The sequence below is a fragment of the Mauremys reevesii genome, linkage group 1, assembly GCF_016161935.1.
Source record: "Mauremys reevesii isolate NIE-2019 linkage group 1, ASM1616193v1, whole genome shotgun sequence".
NCBI classification, from domain to species: Eukaryota; Metazoa; Chordata; order Testudines; family Geoemydidae; genus Mauremys; species Mauremys reevesii.
Window position 1 is genome coordinate 270,970,124 of NC_052623.1, and position 13,856 is coordinate 270,983,979.

Here is a 13,856-nt window from a genome sequence, read left to right on the forward strand (position 1 = left end):
TCCAATGTTCTGTGTTTTCAAGAGCTCTGATGCCCTTGAAGCCCAAGGGATGGATAACTCAAATGCCTTTTTGCCCCCTCCCCTCCCCCAATGTTCATTGTCTGTTATCAAAAGCCGCTAGGGCTTCCTGCTGTTCTTCCCTTCCTGTGCACTTCCCATCCCCCGCTGATTTGTATGTCAATGGGGCTTCCATTGTTTTGATTCCACACTGCTTAAATTACACTGGAGACAGGTAGCTGCCTTTCCTCCTGTCTGGGAGAAAACTGGTTTCTCCCTTTGTTTGGTCACACAGACTGTAAAACATAATATCCGCGAGGATCCATAATTCCTCATACAGTGTTAATATTACACATTGTGCAATATTAATCACCAGTGTGACCTGCTTTCATAAAAGATGTTACTCTATGCTCTTATAGTACAGTAATACTGTATACAATCAGCTGATTTAATTACTTGTTCATTGGGGTTTAGACCCCTCTGTTTTCCCCCTGGTATGTCTGGCCCCTGATTTTTACAGTGGTGCCCAACAATTCCACTGAATTGGAATTACCTTATGAGCTGGTCTGTAATGAACCTGGTCCTTACAGTCACTGGGCCATATGCATGATGTTTGCATGTGTTTCTCCCTCTTCTTGGCACCCTTCTCCTTTCTCCCCAGGGTTATTTTTTAAATAAGGCCCAGAGCCTGTGTAGCTCAGAGCGGAGTGCCATTCCCGACTCCCTGCGCTGGCTGTGTCACCCGCTGGGACAAAGGTTTTTTGTGGAACGGAGCTGGACAGTGAAATCTGCTACAAAGGAGAGTCTGTACTGTGCCCCGAGGAACCCAGGTAAGAGCCACTGTGTGTCTGACACCCTTGAATGCATGACTGTCCAACACCCTGCACAGGGATTCTTTTCTGCCCTCTAATATCTGGGACAGCTTACAGTACCTGATCCCAGAAAATTCTCCAATTCCTGCACACCCCACAAGTCAAGATCACTTGACTTCCTCCATTGCTAGCAGCTGAGAGGGCAAGTTTAATCCCTTCGTTTCCTATCGTGTGCTGTGTTTCTGCACCTAGTCCCGCCTTTGTTCTCCAATCACATAACAGAGCAACATTCCCTCAGGTGTGGGGCTGAGTGACTAAGAGGGGTAAAACCACGGTCCTTTCTCTTTGGAACAGTATCATACTATTCTTTTGCATAGGTGAAGTGGCGCTTCTGATTGGGATCTGTGGGCTAGCTGTGCAGAGCTAGATCACTAATAATGAAGAAACCAGCAGAGGTGTGGAGAGTCACTTCGAATATGTCAAAAGTTGGAATTTTTGGGATCTTTTAGGTCCCTGCACCGGTCCCTCACAAACATCCCTCTTGCTGGCTCCTACTGTTTCTGTCATGGAGTCTGCGTCCCTCCTCCAGCTGGTCTTGTTGTGTCGGGAGATGCTTGGGTTTGTGAATAAGAGAAGAGCAAGACTCTTGTTCTCTTCTTTCCAGCTGATCCCATTGCCCAGGTTCACCAGGCCTTCTGTGAGAATCTGTTGGAGAGAGCTGTGGATTCCCTCGTGAAGCCTCAGGCCAGGAAAGGGGCCACGGGACAGGAGGAGGAGGAGCCCTGGTAAGTTTCAGTGCTTAGGTTATTACTGTCTAGATGACGGGGACCCAGTACTCTGAGGCATCAAGGGCTGCATTCATAATTTACTAGGAGCCCTGAGGACAATAACTTACATCTTTTCAATCAAACTTACCACCCTAATGTAACTAATAGGGGCCACTGATCAGCAGCAGGGATTGAACTCAGGACCTGCCAACCTCCCCCCCCCCCCCCACACACACTTGAATTTGAAGGAGAAATCTTAGCTATAACAGTTTTGGGCCCAGACACTTGGAGAGGGACCTGGCCACATACAGCAGCTCCATGCCTAACATTTGTTTGTGGTATCTTGATAGTGAAATAAAAAACGTTAGGTTGCATTTACCAGCAGTGTAAACCAAACCAAAATATATAGATGTGTGAGTGGCAGAGCAGGCTTTGGCTGCAGTCTTTGTCATTGGTCTCTGTCACCATATCTGAAGGAAATGGAGGGAAAGCAAAGACTTGCTTTTTATTCTCTGAGCTGTCTGGTTTAGGACTGAACTATGGTCATGCCTTGTCCTAGACCAGTCCTAATTGTCTCTCTCAAACCTGTGAAGTTCTGTAGTGATCTGCCCCCCCAAAAGAGGGCTTTGGTCCAAGAGGACACCACACTTCTCCCCTCCCCGATCAGTTAGGAAATAGTATAGTTTTTATTATAGTGCAGGTGTAGTTACATTTTTGTTTGTACATCTAAGTACTGGTATAGTCCCAGTGGGTGACAAACAAGCTCATTGAAATCGATGTCCGACAAGCTACTGCTGTTGCTAATGAAGCATAAAGGTTGCAAGGTGTTGTACACCATGCGTGGACTGCTGTGGGAAGGTAGCCCTGTGTCTCTAACTGGCAGGGGTCTCTTTTAATAGTAATACATTTTCCATGGACAGGATCCCCACATCCTCTGTGACAGACGCAGAGGAACTGGATAAGTCCAACATGTGCTGTTGTCTTTGGCCAAGGTTGAGAACATTTGATAGCTTTTGTGACTTGCTGAAATGTAGTTCAGATTGTCTTGGAAGCCGCGCGTGGAAAGGAGCCTATAAAGGACTCGTAATACTGTCTCACCTAATGTCAGCGGGTGTCAGACACTGGAGAGAAGGCTGGCAGCTTCCAGACAGCATCTATACAATTTAAAGTGCTAATTAAAATGTTAGAGCAAATGTTGCCTTTCCTGAAAACGTCGCTGGTTACACCCAGTAATTCTCCTCTGTTCATTCCAACTAGTCCTTCCCATAATAAATAGCCTGTTTTAGGGTTTGTGTTTTTCCACCTATCAACTGGCTTACAGATAGGTAACCAGATGTCCCCATTTTATAGGGACAGTCCCAATATTTGGGGCTTTTTCTTATATAGGTGCCTATTATGCCCCACCCCCTGTCCCGTTTATTCACCCTGGCTATCTGGTCACCCTGCTTACAGAGCAGGTAGAGCATGTTTGTTGTGACCTGGGGGCTAGCACTGAGTGTACTCCTGGCCATGATTACGCTGACAGTGAAGCACTAGCTAACACTGCCCCCTGGAGACTGAGGAGCCGCCTACACAGAAGCCGGAAGGAGTAATTCCCAGTTTGAGGAATGCTACCTGAACCGGCTCTGGTTGAGCTAGCGTGCTGAAACCGAATGGGAGCTGCAGCGGCGGGAGGGGCTAGCCACCCGGGTCTCAGTCAGGATCATACTCAGGGTAGGAAACCCCTTGCATGCCGTGTGCTTGCTCCATCAGAGCTGGCATGGCTATGTCTCCTTGAGCTGGACGTTTAACACTCCCCTCCCCCCAGCTTGAAGTCCAGACAGACCCTGAGTGCAAACATCTCTGCAGTTACACCAGAGGTTAATTCACTGCTCTGGGTGAATCCTAAACCTGGCCTCTCTTCCTCTGCCCAGTACAACCTGGATGGGTCTGTCTACACTGCAGCTGGCTAGCTTCACTCGAGCTAGTGCACTAAAAAGAGAAGTGTGGCGGCTGTGGCTCTGGTGAACGCTCAGGTTAGCCACCTGAATCCAAGCCCTGGGTCTGAGCTCGAGTGGCTAGTCACAGTCTCTGCCGGAGCTGCAATGTCCACACTGCCCGAGCTAGCATCAGTCTGTTTACCTGTGCAGGGAGGCACACGCCCAGCTGCAGTGTAGACATACCCAGCAGGGCTTCCTCTTGACGCAGTCGTATTCTTCCAGGCTGGGGGAAGGTTGCTCGTAGCAAAGCAGCACTACTCAGAGCTCGAACTCTTGTATCTGCCCCCTAACTCACTAACCTAGTGGGTCAGTGGAGCTTATAAATGCGGCTCATCCAGATTATATTGTCACACGCTGCAAATGTGGCATCTCGTGTCTTGCTGCCTAGTGAATGTTGTTGTCTCGCTTGTGCTTGCAGCGAATTCTCCAGTGCTTTGGAGTACCTGAAATTAGTCAACTCCTTTGTGGACTCGATGGGAAGCGGGACTCCACCTTTCAATAGCAGTTCCGTGCTGAAGTCAGCCCTGGGTGAGTGTCATGGTTCAAAGCCGCTCCACCTCTGGGAGTCTTAATGGTAGCCCAGCTTCTGCGGCACCCTTCATCTTTGGGGTTTACTAACTACAGGGGAATCAGCCTCTGCTGATGTGTAGCCCCTTGTGGGCTGGGACAGAGCTATTCAACAGCACATCAGCTACAGCAGTTCAGCTCCATGGAATAGAAACTCCACTGGTAACTTCAGGTGGACGGAGTGGATTGTGGTGGCTGTGTATGTTGCTGCAGTGCCCAAAATGTGTTAGGCACTTTCCAAGCCCTCGGAAGGACCACTCCTGCACTCGAGGAAAATTAACGAGCAAACGGGCGCAGGGCAAAGGGGTGCAGCATACAGACAGAAGTGCAGTGGGCAGGCCTCGTGCCCCCCAGGAATAGGATTGGCTAGTGATAGAGTCACTGAAGCTGGAAAGACCTTCAAGGCAAAGTGAGATGATTCAGTAAACTTCACTCAGTCAGCGGGACGCAGCGCGCGAGCATTCTGTGTGCTGCTGCAGCAGCTGCTCTTTGGATGAGAGAGGAAAACTGAGATCTTAACAGCTTGTCGTCTGAAGATCCCATGCCCCTCTTCACTAGAGCAAGGGAGAGAGTCTGGCTAGGCCAACTACGTTCTGAAGGCCTAAAATTCCCCTTGCAGTTTTGAGTGAGTACACTGTTCTGCACACCTTGTCCTAGCCTGTTTTGTGCTGTCAAGAGGTTGCAGCATTTCGCCCTAGAGACAGCTGCATTTCAGTGCTGGGTGAAATAACGTCTGTCCATACATTCCCTAAAGCTCTTCTGGATTCATCAAAGTGGAAGGCACTAGAAATATCAGGCATTATCCTTCTACGTATCTGATCTTGGCACAGGTTTTTATGCTTTCCCTGGCTGCAGTGTCGTCTTACTGTTTCCATAGGCCCTGATTTGGTGTGCAGATGGTGGTCAGCGGCAATCGGCATGGCAATCAGTTGGCTCAGAGGGGACGATGCAGGCGTGAAGTCACGTTTCACAGAAGTGGAGCGGATGCCCAAATCCCTGGAGATGTCAGAGTGCGTGGGCCTTTTACCTTTTTCAAAACACCGTATCTTTCCAGAAATGACTATATCAATGGCCCATTTGAAAGCAGATGTTCTGTGGGGCGGGCACGTCTTGGCACTTGTTCTGTGGGCTACCCCTATTGGTGCTGCATCTGAAGGTAGTTGCAGTGTCTCGCTGGGAGATTGCTTCAGTACTTGCAATGGCATGATGTGGAAATGTCCAATGCGTAGGAGTGTTCATTGTCATGTTGATCAGCGCCTGGGCAGTGGGTTGGGGAACGTCCCATGGGAATGTAACAGCCCTGTACGGGCTATCTAAACGAAAAATTGTGGGGGAAGGTTATCCTCATCTGGGTCCTTTCTCTCTGAGTACCCTAGGCTGATGCCCTGTGTGAGGGGAAAGCATGTAAACCTTTCCTAGTAACACTGAAAGCAACATCAGTGCCCATCACTGAAAGCCCCTTCGTCCAGCTGCATGTGGGCTCCTGTAGACAGAAACTCAGACTTGGTCTACACTACAAACATATGTTGGTATAACTATGTTGCTCAGGTGTAGACAGTGCTATGGAGAGCTTCTCCTGTGGACATTGCTACCACGTCTCGGGGAGGTGGATTACCTAGGCTGATGAGAGAAGCTCTCCTGTCAGTGTAGATAGTGTTTTCGCTAAGTGCTATGGCAGCCCAGCTGCACTGCTTTAAGTGTAGACAAGCCCTACTAGCACGTGTACAGACACAGGCTTTGTTATTGGTTCCCCCGATGCCCTTGGATCTGCCAGTGCTGCACGTGTGTCTATACCAGTCTGCAGCTTCTCCGGGTTGGCAGTGCTCTTATGCCAGATTATGTGGTGTCTTTTGTGGTCTGAACCAATTGGGATGGGGAGAAGGCTGAGACCACTGAATTCATTTCCCTTAGAACTTAAGGTCAGTTCAGTAAAGGTCCTTGAAGGCTAAAGGCTTGTTTGGTTAGAACTGGAAGGTGCTTTAGAGCAGCTGCTGGAGAGGCCTGGACAAAGCAATGTTTGAAAGCGTTGCCCTGTCTCTGTCTTTCAGGAACGCCCTGGTGAAAGCGATCTTCCATGTATGCAAAGCCATGCAGGCCTCCCTGTCGGGGAAGGCAGATGGGCAGCAGAGCTCCTTTGGTCACTGCGAGAGGGCCAGCAGCCACCTGTGGAACAACCTTAACATGAGCAGTGGTGTCTCTAACACTGGCCTCAACAATGTAAGGGTCCAGGGTGCCCTCTGCAAGCTTGTGCTTCCTTCCTGATTCCTGCAAGGAACTACCATGTAGTTTTCACTAAGGCCGGAATGTCGCTCTGGTCTCCCCTTGTGGAGGAGTTCAAGGCATGTCTCACTTCCCCCCCCCCTTTCCCCCCCTTTCTGCTCTGCTCCAGGCTGGAGAGGATTTCCCTCCCCCCAGTATCTCATGCTTATGACTGGAGAAGAGGGAGAGATGGGCTCCTCATCCAGCCTTTCCGCCCCTCTTGCTTGGTGTGGAGGTGACTCTCTGTTGTAATGCCATGCTGGGGGCACATGGTCGCAGCTGAGTGCTTGGCTGTGTCATCTTGCCTGTTGCCACCCTTTCCTTGTTCCCTTAGTCACTCTGCATCAGTGCATCTCTCATACCTTTACTTTTCAGAGCACCGCAAAGCGCGGGCTTCCCTGCAGGACATGGGATGCTGGGCTCTGGCCCACTCTGTTATTCCTGGGGGCAGCTGTAGTGCATTGTAGTTGCATTGCATGTTCTGGCAGTACTTGTGCAATGTTTCTGCAGTGCAGTACAGAGGCACTCTCCACTTCTGCAGCGCAGGTAGGCTCTCCGAAGGATGACTAGGATAACATCCCATCTCCCCTGCCTGGGAGCAGCAACGGGTGGGATTCAGGGAGCTTGGGCGGGGACAAGGCCTCCCTTTTCTGTGTGCGGTAGAGCTCTCTATGGCCCGTAGCCTTCTACTTCTGGCGAGGATCTTGGTAGATCTCAGTAAGCTAGGGCCTGGTCAGTATTGGATGGGAAGACTTCCAAGGAAGACACTGGTGCTGCTGATTCCATTTGGAACAGCCTCGTGGTGTATAACTAGTGTGTGTTTAAGGGCGGTGACGCCATGGAGCTCTGAGGTGGGCTGATGGCTCTGACATAGCCATCCGCAAACGGGCCGGCTTGTCACTGTGCAGCTGTGGAGCGCACTTTGCTTTGATGTGATTAATGGATCAAGCCAAATGTGCTAGTCAAAATTTCCTTTCTGTGTTTGTGTAACAATACAGAGCAGGTTGTGGTGTGCTGAAGGAGGGGAGGGCACATCAAGTGCTTGTTTGCTTTAGGCATGCTGTCCTGCAGGGTCTCCGGTTACCCCCGCCTGGCTCGGGGGTAACTAACTCTCTGGGGCAGGATGGTTCCAGGTGACTGGTCAAATGTGGAGCCTTTTGCCTCGAGGCTGGTGGTTTGAATCCAGCTCAGCTTGATAGTCACTGAAGGTTATTTTGGATTTTTGGTGGCTGGTCTGCAGTGTGTTTGGAGCTCTCCAGCCACTTCCTGCTGAGCCGGCACCACATCGCAGAGCCATAACACCGTGTCAGCAGCACTCGCCCTCTAGAAATGGTCCCTCCTGGGCAGGGCCTGCCCCACCGTCCCTGTTCTGAAATGAAGGAGCGGACTTTGGTCCCCAGAGCCATTGATTTGGGCACCTCTCGGCAGCAGTAAATTCCCCTTCAGAATTACTCAAGGCATTTAGCAAAATGGTTCTGCTCAGGTGGGTTGGTCACTCTGCCTGCTTGCTGCTAGAGGGCACTGCTGCTCCCAGCCATGAAGAATCCTGGCCACTCTGCAGTGGGAAGCTGTTGGGTCACTTACCTTCTCCGTCCTCTCTTGTGGGGGCTCCTTGCAGATGATCCAGCTGCTGACCTGTGACTTACTGCTCTCACTCCGCACCACGCTGTGGCAGAAGCAGGCAAACTCCAGCCAGGCCCTGGGTGAGACCTACCACGCCTCGGCCTCTGAGCTGACGGGTTTCCAGCGAGACCTCGGCAGCTTGCGCAAACTGGCCCATGGCTTCAGGCCCGCTTATCGCAAGGTAAAGTCCTGCCTCTTTTCTCATTCCCATCTGCCTTCCCTTCAGTCCCACAGAGCAAGCCATGTTGGTTTTCAGCCTGCTCTGCGCAGCACCACACTTCCAAATAGTTGCCCCAAAGAAGCTTCGTCACTTGAGTTTGTAAATCTGAAGTGCAGAAGAGGACAGAATGGCCTGGGGCTGGAGACGGCGCATGGAGTTCTCACATCTCCAACAGTATTCAGTCTCTCCCCAGGCACTTAGTGAGCGAGAGCCACTCCCCTCCGACAGCTGGGTGGGGAACTGGCAATATTAGTCCTGTTCCCAATGGGCAGGTGTCTATATTAGTTAATTGGCCTCCTTTGTGGTATAGACTGCTGAGATTGCCAATGAGAGACCACCCCTCCTGTCCCTAGAGGTGACTGCAAGTTAGGATTGAGGCCATTGGCAGAGGGTAGGACAGGGAACCATGCCCTGTCTGTCCATGCTGCTCCTGCTCTGTGGCTAAATGGAGGACTTGGGTTCTGTCATTTGGTTGCTTTTCACTGATTGGACAAAGCACCAGGGAGCATCCTGTGAACACAGTCCTGTAGTGTCCTGAGGGGATGTGTGCACCATGTGGAAGGGATGGAGGTGAAGGCCTGGGGTTTCTTTCATCTATAATCCCTGTGATCTCCCAGCTCAGGCTGGACCACTGGGGAGCCGGGTGGGGGAAGAGTCTGTGCAATGTAGGACTCCGTTTACCCATGTGCTAAACGGTGGCTGAGTAGTACGAGGCTAACCCTCGTGTCTCATCCGGGGTCCTCCCTCTCTTCCCACTCCACGTCCCTTGTCAGTGCAGGGTTACTCCTTATGGTCTAACCTACAGAGCTTTCTCCTGTCTGGTTCTAAATGTGTGTAAACAGTGTGTGTTAAACAGCTAACCCCACTGGCCTGGTTCTTATGGGGACATCAGACCTGTTCTCGGAGATAAGGAAGCCTAGGGCTGGGGCCACACCTCTTCCATTTTCTGCCCTGATTTACTCCTGCCAGCCTCTTCCACCCAGCCCCTTCCTCGCCCTCCCGTACCTTGGCAATGTAACAGCTTTGCTTCTCACTCCTTTCTTGCCCCCATTTTGGGACCACTCAGTAGGGCGTGCCAGAGGCGAGGCGCGAGGGGAAACCGTGTCCCTGCTTGTGAGCTGGGAGCTCTGTCTCACGTGGCAGCAGCATGGGATACGCAGTATGGACGTAGGATCTTCCCAGTGTGAGGCTGCCCATCGTGGCCTTCTGCTCTCCTCCCCCAGGTGTTCCTGCACGAGGCTACTGTGCGCTTGATGGCAGGCGCCAGCCCCACCCGCACTCACCAGCTGCTGGAGCACAGCTTGAGGCGACGCACCCCCCAGAGCGGCAAACAAGGTGGGTGTGGGAACAGGCTCCCTGCTGGGAGAGGGATCTGTAGCATTCTTTTGTGCCGTGGGCTCTTTGGCAAGCAGGGAGTTATTTGGCAAGGGCTTAGTGTCTGGAACTGAGCTGCCCGGCATGGTGCGTGTTAGCAGTGACCTTGCTGAACGGTGCAGGGGTTGGAGATAGGTCTGCCTGAAGTCCGTCGCTGGGGTTTGTGGGGCTTTGGTGCTCTGGTTCAGGGAAATAGATCCCAGCGGAGCCTGGGATCCTTACACAGACTCCAGCAGAAGATGGCATCTCACTGGAGACTCCTATATTCTAGCAAAGGAAACCAGGACCCGGGGCTTCAGGTCACAGGGCAAGCCTTAAAATGCTTCTTAAAAACCATCATTAAGCTGAATTTAAGGGGAGCGAACTACCCATAGGAAGCAGGGAATTCACAGATCAGGGTGAAGTTTAAAGTGCTGATCTCCTAAAGAAAAGCCATCAGCTTTTTAAAAAAAAAAAAATCCTCTTAGTAAGCAAATGCCTTTGCTCAGGTCACAGTGAACATCCGAGATGACTAATACTGGCACGAGTTACATTTGGAACCGAGGGCCTGGCCCCTGGTTATAGATCCAGTCTGTGTTTTCCCTGGGATCTGGGTGTTAATCCTGCAATCCTGGCCAAACTGCAGCTCGGGCCACCTCGCCTCGCTGCCTTAACATACCGCCCTGAAGGCTTCGTCCCATCACACTCGGGCGTGGTGTATTGACCTGCGCAGCTGTCAGCCAGCCCGGAGAAGGCTGCGTTTCATGGTGACCGACAGGATCCCCTGTGTCGGGCTTGGTCGCAGTGACATTTCTTCTCCTGTGCAGGTGAGCTGGACACGCTGCCAGGACAGAGAGAGCGAGCCACGGCGATTCTCCTGGCCTGCCGCCACCTCCCCCTCTCCTTCCTCTCGTCCCCGGGCCAGCGCGCAGTCCTGCTGGCGGAAGCAGCCCGCACACTGGAGAAAGTGGGGGACAGGCGCTCCTGCAACGACTGCCAGCAAATGATCGTCAAACTGAGCGGGGGCACTGCTATTGCCGCCTCCTAGCCCAGGGGCCGTGCGGCCCAAGCCAGCCTTGTGAGCCGTCAGACTGGACTCTCCCCCCATTCGAGTCCCTCTTTGGAGCAGACCGTTCTAGATTAGGGCCCTGCGAGTGGAATCACTTGGGCTGGGGAGGGCTCTGGACTAGCCCAGGGTTAGCTTTCCTAGCCATTGGCTGCGTTCAGGCCTGGTGGCAGGACTGGAATCTGGCTAGTGCTGTTCTCGTTTGTGTAACCAGGCCAGCGGCTGCTAGCAGCTCCCCCACTCCCTTGCCCCTCGCTGGGGTTAGAGGCGATGCCGGCTCAGGAGGAGGGCTCAGCAAGCCCTGAGGACAAAAGTGCCATTTCCTGGTGCTGGGTGGGTCTGTGTTCCGGGGGCTGCTCTCCTCTCCCAGACCCCTCAGGGGAGGGCAGGGGAGCCACCCGGAACCCCCTCCGAGGCAAAACCAGCATCTCAGGCAACTCTCTACCTGCAGGCTGGCTGCCCGCCTGCCTGCTCCGGGCTGGCTGGGATGGGGAGGGGAGAGCACTAGTGCTCTCTCCTCAAGGTGGGGCTCACTACACTGTTTTTATGGGACCCTTTTTCTATAGACTCTGCGTGTGTGGGGAGCTCTGGGGGAGGGGTGGTGCTTGGGGCCAGCCCACCCCACCCAGGAAATCTCCCTGTGGTTTTTATACAGTTTTTTATAGCGATGTTTGTTTGTGTCTTTACAAGATGTCGGGAACAGTTTGAGTAGATTTCTCTTCTCAGTACCCCCTGCCCCATGTGCTTCCCCCCTCACAGAGCTACCTCCTGCCTCTGTTGGGGTTGGGAGAGGGCAGAGTTCTAGTGTAAATCCTCAGCAGCGTCCATAGTGAGGGCACAAGGGCACCTTTCTCTGGGCTGCGCACATGGTGAGAGACCTAGGATGTGCAGAGACCTGGGCTGAGGCGAAGGGAGAGAACTGTCCCTGTTGGGTTCCCTTCATTGGCACAGATTAAAACGGGTTTTTAAAAAGAGACGGTCTGATACTTCATTACTCAAAATCCTAGACCTGGTGGTTCCCCCCTGCTCCAGGCCCCTTTGTCCACACCTGTCAGTCTGATCTGCATGGCAGGATGTGCCCCCTCGGGAGGGAGCCTACATAAACCTGGTGTCTGCCATGGTTTGGAGGATCCTGGAGCTGGCTGGATCCTCTGTGTACTAATGCCAAGTCATGTGACTTTGAAAGAGGGGGAGTAACCCAGTTTTCCCTTTTGTTCCACCCTTCACATTGCCTCTGTCCAAAGACTGTGTGTGAAATCATTCCTGTTCACACCTGCAATATGGAAGCTAGCGCTTGGCAGGAATGCATTGCTGCTGCTCTGAGTGTGCGTGTGCTGTGTGTATGTGTGTAGCTAGAACTACGCTGGTACTAGGTACAGTCCTATCCCGAGCAGGTGCCTGCAGCCCTTCGTTACCCAGCACTGTCTCTCATTGCAGAACTCAAATTTTTGTTAAACCTGTCTAGATTATTCGGTTTTCTGCAGCAACCACCGTTGGAGCTTCAGTTACTGCAAAGAAAAGGCTGTTACAATACACGTGGGACCTTCTGCCTCTGTTTTGCAGCGAGCTCCTGGTGAAGGTTTTCAAATGCCACAGAACTAAACACCCTGGGAATGTTGTCCACCACTGCTTTGCTAAGATGTAAACCTTACTGATGTAATTTCGCCTGCCATCAAACCACACGTTCACACTGGTTCCATGCTCCCTGTTATTGAACTGCTGGGCATTCTGCAGTGAAATGCCTCCCCCTGCCCCCGCATCTCTCCCACCCCTTTTGGGGGGCATTTAATGGAAGAGTCATAATTGTAATCATTTCCTCAAAAGAAAATGTCCTTTGTGTCTTCCCAGTGTGTGGGTGGATGCGTTCAAAGGCTCCACTTAGAACTCCTGCTTCGCATTGGCGTCAGCAGCCCATGATAAGTGGGACACTCAGGAGTGGTTTTCTTTCTTCTGGTTTCTGGCTCCTGATATCTCGGTAGATCAGTGTACGTGAGATGTCCTATGTGTTGATCACGTTGGCTGCTTCTGTGTTAAACGCACATGAGAACAATAACGTGGTGATACGAGTACCCTGGTAGTTTGGCACAAGAACAGATGCTGCTTTTTATGGCTCGGGACCACAGCTTCTTGGCTCATCAAATGGGACAGAGATACAGCTTGTTTGTGGAGAGCCTCATGCCCACCCCCCCTTCAAGGCAGGATGAAACTAAGACCCTGGTTTCCAAACAAACTGCTCCCATAAAGGCTTCTTGCTTTAAAGCCCCAGGCTTTTTAATCTGCCCAGGAATGTATCTACCCATGGCATCGTCCATGTCATTTCAAACCTCCACTGGTCAGTCTGCAACGCAACAGTAGTATACTAGGGAGGGGAGGAGTTCTGCACCCATCCCTGTTTGTCCAGGCACTCATGGGAAGTGGTGACCCGTCTCCTCCCTTGGTCACTTCATGTAAAGGTGAACAGAACCCTGTACTGGAGTGTTAGCTGGGGGAGGTGGGATGGGCTCCTAGGAGACGTTGAGGGCAGTACTGATAGCTTAAGGACAGTGCAGGCTGCCCTTGTGCAAATGGACCATGCATGATGTTTGTTCTTTACACCTGTGGCACTTCTTCAGGTGTGAGGTTCCTCTCTGTGCCTGTTTGTGTGCTGTTATTTATGGACCCGCTGTCTGTCTATTCCCCCTCCAATCTTTTTCCGTGTATACACTGTAATACTTGGGGCGGGATGGGGGGTGGGAGGTGTTTATGGATGTGAAAAACTGTCTGTCTATCCAACGGATATTAGGAGTAGGGACACTTTGCTGTAAAAGATATAGCTGGTGATGGCTCTAGGGAACCATTTCTGCTCTTTGAGAGGTGCCCAGTTATGTACCCTGTCCCAGTGCTAGAGAGCAACTGTTGCCTAATAAAGACCCGTGGTACCACCTGGCCCTGTGTATGGCGTATTTATTAATAGCGCCCCCCCTCCCCAATCCATGCTGCTTTTAGCAGTGGTAAGACTGAATAGCTTTTAAACTCGGCAGTGAAAGGGGTTGGACTAGAAATGGCCAAACCACCAAAGTTCTTAAAGGGGAGTCGCTTCATAGAAGTATATGCAAGCCCCAGTGCTTATCTAGACATCTTGTCTGCTAAACTAGGCTGGAAATCTTGCTCTGAAGGACTTCCTACTGCTCACCACACCAGGAATGGAAGCAAGAGCAGCATTTCCTGGTAGTT

At 51.8% G+C, this 13,856-nt stretch overlaps 1 protein-coding gene across 2 annotated transcripts in view; it reads left to right on the plus strand.

Moving 5' to 3' along the window:
• The window catches only part of SREBF2 (sterol regulatory element binding transcription factor 2), a 35,440-nt gene extending 21,874 nt beyond the window's left edge, over positions 1 to 13,566 (plus strand). For both annotated transcript variants that reach the window (XM_039491517.1, XM_039491510.1), the window contains exons 12-19: positions 659 to 827; positions 1,474 to 1,594; positions 3,974 to 4,083; positions 5,000 to 5,132; positions 6,171 to 6,339; positions 8,000 to 8,185; positions 9,448 to 9,559; positions 10,405 to 13,566. In XM_039491517.1, coding sequence (XP_039347451.1) covers positions 659 to 827; positions 1,474 to 1,594; positions 3,974 to 4,083; positions 5,000 to 5,132; positions 6,171 to 6,339; positions 8,000 to 8,185; positions 9,448 to 9,559; positions 10,405 to 10,625 — 1,221 coding nt within the window. In that variant the 3' untranslated portion in view covers positions 10,626 to 13,566. The remainder of the gene's footprint in view (positions 1 to 658; positions 828 to 1,473; positions 1,595 to 3,973; positions 4,084 to 4,999; positions 5,133 to 6,170; positions 6,340 to 7,999; positions 8,186 to 9,447; positions 9,560 to 10,404) is intronic.
• Positions 13,567 to 13,856: the final 290 nt, after the last annotated feature.